This window comes from Bos javanicus, chromosome 11 (genome assembly GCF_032452875.1).
Source record: "Bos javanicus breed banteng chromosome 11, ARS-OSU_banteng_1.0, whole genome shotgun sequence".
In the NCBI taxonomy this organism is placed as follows: domain Eukaryota; kingdom Metazoa; phylum Chordata; class Mammalia; order Artiodactyla; family Bovidae; genus Bos; species Bos javanicus.
Genome location: NC_083878.1, coordinates 629,095 through 641,209, shown reverse-complemented (window position 1 = coordinate 641,209; position 12,115 = coordinate 629,095). Strand labels below are relative to the sequence as shown.

Below are 12,115 nucleotides of genomic sequence, written 5' to 3'. Positions count from 1 at the left end.
GTCTTAACCACTTAACCTATAACCAGATGAGGGAGCGAACCCATGTCTCCTGCATTGGCAGGTGGATTATTTACCACTGAGCCACCAGGAACGTCCTGGTTTTTACTTTTAAAAAATACGTGTTTTATGTTAAAATCCACATTTAGAAAACAGCTAAGCTAGTTTTGCTATTAGTTAATTGGCTATAGTGCTTTTTTTTTTTTAATTATTACTATTTTTTGGCCGTACAGCAAGGCATGGAAGATTCTTAGTTCCTGGATCAGGGATTGAACTGGCGCTCCTTGCAGTGAAAGCATGGAGTCTTAATCACTGGACTACCAGAGAAGTCCCTGTAGTTCTTAATATTCGTTGTGATGACAACAGTAACAATAATAACTAAAATTTGTGTGTCAGTTTGTAATTCTCACAATGCCTTCAGTAAAGAACCTCATAGCAGTCAATGATACAGTTAGATGTTTTCTAATTACCATTTTACAGATCAGGAAGAAATTCGGAGCAAGTAAGGGACCTGCTTGCCTAAGGTCTAGCCTTTGTGTGGCAGCTGGAACAAGCCTCACAAAACATAGACTAGGTTATATCAGTCTTCTGCTCAAAGCCCCAGGTTTCCCATCTCTCTTGGAGGACAAAGAAAGAAAGTGAACTCGCTCAGTTGTGTCCGATTCTTTGCAACCCTGTGGACTGTAGCCTACCAGGCTCCTCTGTCCATGGGATTCTCCAGGCAAGAATACTGGAGTGGGATGCCATTTCCTTCTCCAGGGGGTCTTCCCGACCCAGGGATTGAACCCAGGTCTCCCGAATTGGAGGCAGACACTTAAACTTCTGAGCCACCAGGGAAGCCTGACCCATATATTCCCTGACTTCAAACCTTCCCTCACCCTCCAGAATAAACTTGGCCCGTTCCCTCACCCCAAGTCTTTCCTCAGAGGACGTTTCTCAAGGAGCCATCTCTGACCCGCATGTTTACAATCACTACCACTTCTCCACACCCCCTGACCATCTATTTTTCCCGAGTACTAATCACCTTCTAATACAGCATGCAGCTTATCAAACGGAGCAGGTCTTTGCCTCCCCTTGCTTGCCCCCCTCAATGTCTTCTGCCAGCCTTTTGTGTCTGAAAAACTTTAGTCATCAGAGAAATGAGAAATGTGGAAACAAAGGAAAACAAAGGAGACTAGATAATAATAATGTAGTCATTAAGCAGAGTCAAGGACCTTCAGCTCTTTCTCAAGGGCTATAGATAAGATTCTGAACCACATCCTGTGAGCTGTCTTATAGATACCTAGCTGGAGAAGTTAACTACATGATGAGCAGACTGTACTCAGGACATGAGCTGCCACAATTCCTGCAATTGGCCACAAAAAAATGGGAACAAATGAACCCTAGAACTTAAGATTAACTGTACCTAAAGCAGCCAAGATGATGCTGGTCAGATCACTGATGACCAATTTGAAGATAACTTAGAAATGACTGTGCTGTTCCTGCATGTAGACCGCCCCCCACAATCTGCCTTTAAAAGCTCTCACCCGCTGCTTGTCGGGGTGAGAAGTTGGCCTTTGGACAGATGTCGCCACCCTCCTCCACCCGGTTGCCGGCACCTGAAATAAAGCACTTTCCTTTCCACCAATCTGGCCTGTTTATTGGCTTTTGAGGGGCAAACAGCTGGAGCCACAAACTCCTTTTGGTAACATTTATTAAGGCTATTATTTCTCACCCTCTTTTGTCCTTGAGAATGTGAGCTTTATAAGGGCAGGTATCATGGATCGATCCCAGGTGCCTGGAAAACATCTGGCACACAGCAGCCACACACTAAATGTTGAGTGAATGAATTCAGGGCAGAAAGGGAGTTCCAAGTTCATAAGTGTAAGCCCTTCATTTATGCAGCATATTATTGTATTTCTCTCCTCTCTGGGTAGAAAGATGAACACCAGGGGAAAAAAATAAAAGGACAGGATTGCTTAACCCAGAGGTCAAAGAAACACCCTAACTGTGCTCTTAAGAACTGCCTCCTCAGCAATTCCGATTGTCTTTCCCTTGAGGGAGCATCCTGTGGCTACATATTCCCTAAAATATCTTTCAGACCTTGTGTCAGGGGCTGTCTTTTTTTAAACCAGCAGAGTACCAAGAAAGAGGGGCGCAAACCATCATAGTGAACTTGGGTGGGATGTCATGCAGGCAGGGGGTGTCCACGAGAAGAAGATCTGGCAACAGGAAATGTGGAGGCGCTGCTGTAGGAGATGTTTGGGAGATTGGGTGGTAGGGTGGAGACGTGGTGGGTGGGTACTGTTCTCCCTGAAAAGCCACAGGGTTGGGCTCTAAAACTTCAAGATCCTTTCTAGTCTAGTAGTTGAGGGAGGGAGAAGGGAGAAGTGATAGGGTAGCTCTCTTTCTTAGTTCATCTTGGTTGCTGCAGTCAACTCAGGTTTATAAATGAGCCTCCAAGTGGGAAGCTAATGCCTTAAGCCAAAGAAAGAAAAATGTATCACCGAATACATTAAGCCAGGAAGCCTGTAGTTGGCCTAAAGTTTTCACCCATTCAATTCTAGAGAAAGTTAATCTGGGTTGGAATCAGCCTCCATTTCTGCTAGCCTTTGTTTGGCCTGTGGGCATTCATCACCTCAACCTGCTGGATAAAACTACTGCCCTTGATGGTTTGGCTTCTTGTGGGCAGTTCTGAGTCGGAATGGGTGCCTTGTGCCAGGGAATTAGCTGCTGACTTTGTGTGTCCTCCGAAGAGAAGCACGTAGAGGAAAAACGTCTTCCCCTTAACGTAAAATCCTGAGTGGTTTCACTCTCGACATGGGTCAACCTTGCAGGACTGAAAAACCATGGGCCTAACTCATCTTACTTTGGGATCTGTAAGGAAGTGGTGGATCTCAAGGAAATAGGTCCATCCTCTTGTTTCTTTGCAGGGCCAGGCTTGCCCTCACCACTGGTTGTCAGAGGGATTCATGGTTTGTTTTCAAGGATTTCCCAAGAGTTTGGACAAGGGTGATTGAAGTCAAATGATTGGGTTTAGCCTGCAGAAGTCTGCTCAAATATGTACAAAATGTAAGTTGCCTAGCAGCTCCCAGGGTCTTATGATTGAGCCAAAGCTGATTTTTCTAAACATAAGCCAAGTTTTGCCAGTTCACGTTGCCTGGTGAAACAGGCATCTCATTTGGGAACTGACGACCTGGAAGGTTAAAGGTGATACTCCAGCGGGAAAAACCAAAGGTCACAGGCCTGCCTGTGAAAAAGTGGTGGGCAACAGGGGCCCCAGGTGGTGGCTTAGAGCAGTGGTCCCCAAACTTTTTGGCACCAGGGACCAGTTTCATGGAAGACAATTTTTTCTTGGACCGGAGGTGGTGGATAAGGGGGATGGTTTGGGGATGATTCAAGTGTGTTACATTTATTGTGCACCTTATTTCTATTATTATTATATCATAATAATATATTATTGTATTATAAATAATTATGTACTATATTATATTACATACTCTATTATATATTATATTATTATGTATTTGGCTGTGCTGAGTCTTAATTAGTGCACATGGACTCTCGTTCCCTGAACAGGGATCAAACCTGGGCCCCTGCACTGGGAACTCAGAGCCTTAGCCCCTGGACACCAGGGAAGTCCTCAAGCGTGCTTTTTTACCTCACTGCAATGTCCTTCCAGTAAGTAAGCCTGAAACTAGCATGTAGCTCATTATTCTGTCAGCCCTGAAAATTCCCGAGACATTATTATCAACGCAAGTCCATAGTTTATTCAGATTTTCTTAGTCTTTACCTGACGTCCTTCTACTGGCCTAGGATTTAGTTGTGTCTCCTTCAGCTTCTCTCGGTTGTGACAATGTCTCAGACTTCCCTTGTTTTTAATGACGTGGATGGCTTTGAGTATGGGTCAGGTCTTTTTTTTGTAGTGTGTCCCACAGTTTGGACCTGTCTGATGTTTACCTCCTTTTTCTCGTGGTTAGATCTGGGTTCTGTGTTTTGGCGGGGGAGGACCCCAGAGGGGAAGTGCCATTCTCATCACATCACATCAAGGGTACACTCTGTCAGCGTGGCTTACAGCATTGGCCTTGACCTTGACTCTCCACCTGAACTAGTGTGTGTCAGTTCCTCACTTGAAAGTTTTTCTTTGACTCCCCTTTCCATATCGATCTCTTTGGAAGGAAGTCATTATGATCAGGAGTAAGGATTAATGCTCCTCTTTAGGAGCGGAGCATCAATATAAAAATCACTTGGAATTCTTCTGCATGGGGTTTTGTCTCTTCTCCCATTTATTTAATCGCTTGTATATATTGGTAAAGGAGCTTCCTAGGTGGCTTAGCAGTAAAGAATCCGCCTGCCAATGTAGGAGATGCAGGAGATGCAGGTTCCATCCCAGGGTCAGGAAGATCCGCTGGAGGAGGGCATGGCAACCCACTCCAGTATTCTTGCCTGGGAAATCCATCCCATGGACGGAGGAGCCTGATGGGATATAGTCCATGGGGTCAAAAAAGAGTTGGACACGACTGAGCAGCTAAACAACAAGAGCAACAACAAATGTCGCTAAGACTCACGGATAATTATCTTATACTTTGGGTTACAGTCTAATGCTACTTTATTTTCTTGCTCGACTTGTTCCCACTTTGGCGATTGGGAGTTTTTTTAGCTGGTTCCTGTGTCTCTTTGCCGCCGCCCCCACCCGTCCCTTTGGGTGTGTGTGGGTGTGTGTGTGTGTCGTAGGGTTTATATTTTGCTCCAGGCTCATCTTACATGTTTACTGCTCCAAACTGAAAATCAGCATTTCTCCAAGGAACTGGCTCCTTTCATTGGCGAATAGTATTGTAAGAAACCAAGGGGGGCTTCCCTGGTGGTCCAGCGGCCAAGACTCCATGCTCCCAGTACAGGAAGCCTGGGTTTGATCCCACATGCCGAAACTAAGACTTAGTGCAACTAAATAAATACAAATATTTTTAAAAGAAAGAAACCAAGGTCTTGGGACTTCCCTGGAAGTCCAGTGGTTAAGACTCTGTGCTTCCAATGAGGAACTCAGATCCCACATGCCACACAGCACAGTCGAAAGAATTAAAACAGTAATAAAAATAAAGAAACTAAGATCTGGATTGCTTCTCTTCCTTTCTCCTTAAAATTAATGAATCAATGGAATATTTTTCATTTCTAAGATGGTAGAAATGGTAGAATTTTTCTTCACTCAGACCAGTGTCTTCAAGTAATAGTGATGCCTGGTGTTTACATAATCCCTTATGAATACATTGATTTTCACTATTAAAAAAGGATCACTGCAGCGGAAATTTCATTCATCGGAAGTTTTACAAACTGTGGCTTTTGTCCTGCTGTTTCTGGAGTCCTGACTGTCCACAGTGTGTAGCATAGGATATATGGGATGCTAAGCACGGGGTTGTCCAGGTGAGCCCCATAAACCACTCTTCTTAATATTGGGGCCAGTAATTCCTATTGCAGGCTTCCCAGGTGGCACACTGGTAAAGAATTGCCTGCCAGTGCAGGAGATGCAAGAGATGTGGGTTCCATCCCTGGGTTGGGAAGATCCCCTGAAGGAGGAAATGGCAACCCATTCCAGTATTCTTGCCTGAAAAATTCCATGGACGGAGAAACCTGGAGGGCTACAGCCGATGGGGTCGCAGAGTTGGATACAACTGAGGGTTTGAGCACACACACAATTCCCATAGCTCCTTGCTGAAATTTTAAAACTAAATGATACTGCTTTGTTGCCTCATGTCTCACCGTTGGGAAAAAATAAAGAGTTTTAATGAATTACAGATGTCTTTTAAGCCCATTGTTGCCTTGCTCCTGGTACCCAGGGTTTAATCCTACGTTTGTTTTTCAAACACCAACACACATTTTTAATTAACTTTGCATTTATGGCTTGAAGCACTGAACCACGAAGTAAAAGGATGCCCAGACTCCCCCAGGATTCTGATAAACAGCAGCCTGCCTCTCCACCCCTGGTCTCATGGGTCTCTCCTTCTCCTCTAGGTCTGACCAAGACCACAATCTTCAGTTGTGAGGCCCACAATCAAAAAGGGCTGACCGTGTCCAAAAGCGTGCAGATCAACATCAAAGGTAAGTGTCAGGGTGGGGTCTTGCAGGGGAAACACTGTGAGCTGTGCAGCCAGCAGCCTGGGATTGAGCCCTGGCTTCCCTCTGTGACCTTGAACAAGTCACTCAACACCTTTAGGGTGCCCCTCTGTAAAATGGAGGCAATTATAGAACCTGTCTCTTCCTGAGGGTTCCATGAGATAATGCAAACAGAAATACTCATAACAGGGCCTCACAGTTGTCTTTGATCAACAGTAACTAGTTTAGTTTTCTGCTCAGTCAGAGAAGAAAATAGGCTGAAATGTTGACTCAGATCATCTTAGCTCCTCTTTTTACTTTTTATTCTTCCACACTGAACTAGCTGTGTCCTTCCCTGGGCAGCTGGAGCTGGGGCCAGTCCTCCCAGCAGCTGCTCTGAGGAGGGAGGAAGTCAGAGTCATGCCTCTCCTGGGGGCCCAAGGGCTGGTCCCTCTTTCTCCTAATCTCTGTCCCACCCCTTGCTTCCCCTAGGCTGGGATGTAACAAAATGAAAGGCAGGTGTTTGAAGGCACACCCAGGCACCCCCATTCCAATCCAACATTCTGTCTCTTCCTCCCCCTTCTGTGGGATCAAAGATATTTAAACCTGAAACTTTGGAAAAATTGATACAGATGAACCTATGTGCAAAGTGAAATAGAGACACAGATGTAGAGAGCAAACTGAAGCTGGGGTGGGAGGGATTGAGACTGATATATATATATATACTATTGATACTGTAAAACTGTGTATAAAATAGATCATTAATGAGACCTCAATATATAGCCCAGGGAATGCTATTCAGTGCTCTGTGGTGACCTAAATGGGAAGGAAATTGAAAAAAAAAAAAGAGGGATATATGTACATATGTAACTTATTCACTTTGCTATATAATAGAAACTAACACAACATTCTAAAGCAACTATACTCCAATAAAAACTTTTAAAAAATAAAATAAAAATCTGAAACTTGAAAGGAAAACCTTTTGTTTCCTTTTGAAGTCATCTCCTTAACCTTTCTCATAGAAATTCAAGGAAATGATATCTTTTAGTATTTGTTCTTAATTTATATTTTAATTAATGAATGAATTTTTATTGAAGTATAGTTGATTTATAATATTGTGTTAATTACTGATGTACAGCAAAGTGATTCAGTCTTTACATATTTTTTTTTTTTAATATTCTTTTCCATTATGGTTCATCACAGGTTATTGAGTATGTAGCTCTTGGTGATCTACAATAGGACCTTGTTGTTTGTCCATCCTCTATATAAAAGTTTACATCTGCTAACCCCAGCCTACCATTCCCTCCCTCCCTTAACCCCCTCCACCTTGGGGGTTATTTGTTCTATTCTCTACATTATTTGTTCTTAATTTAAATATTGAGAAGGAAATATTGAGTTCATACTCCTTTTGGTCTTGTCCTTGGAGGAAATGACAGAGGGAAAAAGCAGAGTGTGTTTAATAATGAGTTAAAGGGCGGGTAAGGCATAGCAGAAGACTCAAAACTCCGAGGCGCTGTAGTTTTTAAAGGTGCTGATGTCTGTTGCTGTTGCTCAGTGCTCAGACGTGTCCGACTCTGTGCGACCCCACGAACTGCAGCACACCAAGCTTCGCTGCTGATGTTTAGCTTCAGCAAATCAGCTGGAAGAAGCTATGAGAGGGCATTTGCTAAAATTTAGCTGGAAAGGAAAAATGAGCCAACCGAAAGTTATTACAAGAGGAACTGTATAACTTCCTTCCTTCATTACAAATTGCATTATTACAATTTTCAAAAGAAATGCTGGGAATTTCAGGAATCCACCAGTGGGCGTAAATTTATAAAGAAATTTTCATAAAGCATCAATGTCTTAAAGTTTAAAACTCCATAAAATGAGAAGCACTTCTTGAATTTTATGCTTCAGACAGAATCTCAACTAGGACTTTAACAAGTCCTATTTCTGAAATTCTGGTTTTGGGCTATCTTAAACTTGCATGTCAAAGCAATCAAAACTCCCTGCCAGTCTGTCATCAACTGAGGTGTATGTGGCCAGATTTGGATCTGGAAAAGCAGATAATGTGTTTAGGAAAGTGAGTCAAACGAAAGGCTGGCTTTCTCATTCATCAAGCTGTGTGTCTCCTGGTAAAACTGGAATCCTGAACATGCCCAGTGGGTGCTTAATATGGTCTTTTCTTCCCCTCATCTGTGCCTCCTGTCTTTGCCTTCATCACCAGTACACCTCTCCCAGACCTCGTGCATGTGTTACTTCATTTCATCCTCATTTCAGCCCCATCAAACAGTGCAGTCTCTCCCCATGCAATAGAAGAGAGAGCTGAGTGGAGAGGGCATTGACCTGTGCTACGCGGGCCATGCAGCCGATTAACTGGTGCTCACACTCTCCAGCCCATGCTGGTCTTCATGCTGGTCTGCTCTCTGCTCCCACAGCCATCCACCAGTGTCCTGTTGAGAGATACAGAACTCTGGGGTGAGGCAGACCTGAGTTCAAGTCCCCATTCTGTTGCTAATGAGCTCTGTGAGCTTTGGCAAGTTTTTAACTCCTGTGGTCCTCAAATTTCCCCTTCCGTCTATGGGGATTGTAAGACTACTTCTCTCATAGGATTCTAATCATGATCAAATGAAGTCCATAAAGATTCCTGGCACATAGTAAGCACCCATTCAAAAACATTAGTCATCTTTTTGGATTATAACTGTTGTTGTGTGTGTGCTGGTTGCTTAATTGTGTCTGACTTTGCAACCCCGAGGACTGTAGCCCGCCAGCCCTCTGTCCATGGGCTTCTCCAGGCAAGATACTGGAGTGAGTTTCTGTCCCCTTCTCCAGGGGATCTTCCCGACCCAGGGATGGAACCTAGTGTCCTGCGTTGCAGGCAGATGCTTTACTGCGTGAGCCACCAGGGAAGCCCATAAATGTGGTTATTAACATTAATTAAGAGTTTAGGGACTTCCCTGGTGGTCCAGTGGTTAAGATGTTGCCTCCCAACGCAGGGGGTACAAATTTGATCCCAGGTTGGGGAGCTAACATCCCACATACTTCACTTTCAAATACTCAAAATCTAAAGCAGAAGCAATATTGTAACAAATTCAGTAACAACTTAAACAAACTGGTCCACATCAAAATATTACACATATCAAAAAAAAAGTTTAATGTATGAGTATTCTCTGGCAGTCCAGTGGTTAGGACTTCGGGCTTTCACTGCCAAGGGCGAGAGTTCGATTCCTGGTTGGGGCACGAAGAATCCTGCAAGCCATGTGGTGCAGCCAAAAGTAAATAAATAAATAATGAAAGCAGTATTGATTCACAAATTTTAATACATTAAAAACAGATCTGTGTTGCATGCTATCAATAATATGTTGGATTCTATTAAGAGTAGATTATTAGTAGCAATCTATTACTAATGAATACCTAGCCACGTCCCACCTGTGACTGAGGGCATCACACGGTCATTACGGCCTGCCTTCCCCTCCCCATGAGCAGATGCACTTGGCTCTTGGGCTTGAGCTGACTCTCGCCCATTTCCTCGGCCAAGAAAGCTTCCTTCCTTCATCACACAAACACACGGGCACACACGCATGCATGTTCCCACGGTGCCCCTCTTCTTAGGGCAGGCCACTCCTCTTCGGTTAATGTAGAGCTCCCCAACTCAGCTTTTAGCTGAGGGATGAAGACAGATGTTCAGGTCCAATTCCTGGGTCCAAAAGATTCCCCTGGTGTAGGAAATGGCAACACACTCCAGTATTCTTGCCTGGGAAATCCTATGGACAGAGGAGCCCGGTGGACACAGTCCATGGGTTCTGAAAGCAGTCAGACGTGACTGAGCGATTGAGCACACACACAAAGGCAGACAGAAAGAGAAAAAACGGAACTAGTGACAGATTTCCTCTTCGTGTGCTCCAAGATCACTGTGAGTGGTGACTGTAGACATGAAATTAAAAGATGCCTGCTCCTTGGAAGGAAAGCTACGACAAACCTAGACAGAGTATTAAAAAGCAAAGACATTGCTTTGCAGACAAAGATCCATCTAGTAAAAGCTATGGTTTTTCCAGTAGTCATTTATGAATGTAAGAATTGGACCATAAAAAAAGCTGAGCACTGAAGAACTGATGTTTTCAAACTGTGGTGCTGGAGAAGACTCTTGAAAGGCTCTTGGACTGCAAGGAGACCAAACCAGTCAATCCTAAAGGAATTCAACCCTGAATATTCGTTGGAAGGACTGATGCTAAAGCTGAAACTCCAATACTTTGGCCACCTCATGTGAAGAGCTGACTCATTGGAAAAAACCCTAATGCTGGAAAAAATTGAAGACGAAAAGAGAAAGGGGTGACAGAGGTTGCAATGGAAAGATAGCATCACCAACTCAATGGACATAAATTTGAGCACATTCCAGGAGGTAGTGAAGGACAGGGGAGCCTGGCATGCTGCAGTCCATGGGGTTGCAAGGAGTCGGACACAGCTTAGGCCTGAACAACAGCAGTAACAACACAAGGCAGATAGGGAGAACCATAGCTCTTTGCCCTCATTTCGAGTACCAGTGCCACCCCTGCACAGACAGGAGGAAATGGATATCTCCCCATCCTCGTCCAGCTAAAAGTTCTCGTGTCGTCAGTGGGCAGGAGCACAGGTCTACATGCCACGTCTCTGGTCCAGGCAGAGTCATCCTGTCACTGCAAGACCAATCTAGAGGCTTATATGATCACCCTCACCCAGAGGGTGGCTCCTCTTTAAAACTCGTGCTTAATTTTCCCAGTCTCAAGAAGCAGACATGGGCCTGGTATTAATGCACCTGTTTGGTAGCTGTGACCTCCTGTGGTTTATAATTATGTGTCTGGTGTGTCTTTTGTCTTTTACGTAGCAATTCCCTCCCCACCTACCGAAGTCAGGGTGCACAACAGCTCCGCACACAGCATCCTCATCTCCTGGGTCCCGGGTTTTGATGGCTACTCCCCGCTCAGCGATTGCAGAATTCAGGTAACCTTTCTTGATGAAGAGAAATAGCTATTTGGGGCTCAGTGACTCTGCCTGACTTATTTTCCGCCTGAAGAGTGGCACAGACGTCAAGTTGACACCCCTGTTCAGAAGCCCTTGGCCTCCTGCCTGCCCCGTGTCCACCAGGCACACGCTGTTTTGTGATGTTCTGACCACCTGGGGTGCTGTGCCCTTCTCTGTGCGTGGTCCAGGGCCCAACTGGAGGAGAAACATGTTTCTAAGATAGAACATCATGAGACCAGGGAGAATGAATTTTTAAGGTACAAAAACACATCTAGCTTGTGACCAGGAGTTCAGAAGCCAGGCATGCTCCAGCCTGGCTCCTCCTGGGTTGGTGGCCATAAAGGACAACAAGAGACAAGTCACTACTGAATGTGCCAACTCAGCCTGTTGGAAAAATTGGGGGTACCAGGAAAAACTGGGGATGACAGACCTTGCAGAGTCATCTCTCACTATCTAAAATTGATATAAAATAGAGCTATGAGAAATATAGGTTAGTCATCCTAAAATGCAGGCTTCCCAGATGGTGCAGTGGTAAAGAATCCGCCTGTCACAGCAGAAGATGCACGAGATGCAGGTTCATTCCCTGGCTCGGGAAGATCCCCTGACCCAGGAGTAGGAAATGGCAACCCACTCCAGTATTCTTGCCTGGAAAATTCCATGGACAGAGGAGCCTGGCGCTCACAGAGTCAGACACGACTGAGCACACATACATGTCGTGAAATGTTACCTCGCCATGAAATAGACTCTGCTGTGAGCACTCACTGCATGAAAAATGGAAGGGCGGCGGTAACGCTGTCTTTTACTGAGTGCCCACATACGGCCTTGCATGTGTTCTGTCCTGGAGAATGTTCTGTGTGCGCTTGAGGAGAAGGTGTATCAGGCTATGGCTGGGCAGAGCATTTGCAATGTCTGTTACGCCCAGACGGTTTATATACAGTCTTGTTCGCTTATTCTGTTTCCTTGTTAACTTCTGCCTTGTGGTTTTATCTATTATCGAAAATAGGAAATTGTGATCTCAACTATTATTTTAGAATTGTCTATTTCTCCCTTCAGTTCTCTCAATTTTTGCTTC

At 44.6% G+C, this 12,115-nt stretch overlaps 1 protein-coding gene across 2 annotated transcripts in view; it reads left to right on the top strand.

Moving 5' to 3' along the window:
• MERTK (MER proto-oncogene, tyrosine kinase) overlaps positions 1-12,115 on the top strand; it is a 137,146-nt gene that overhangs the window by 70,569 nt on the left and 54,462 nt on the right. For both annotated transcript variants that reach the window (XM_061431424.1, XM_061431425.1), the window contains exons 5-6: positions 5,983-6,069; positions 10,907-11,022. In XM_061431424.1, the coding sequence (XP_061287408.1) occupies positions 5,983-6,069; positions 10,907-11,022 (203 nt within the window). The remainder of the gene's footprint in view (positions 1-5,982; positions 6,070-10,906; positions 11,023-12,115) is intronic.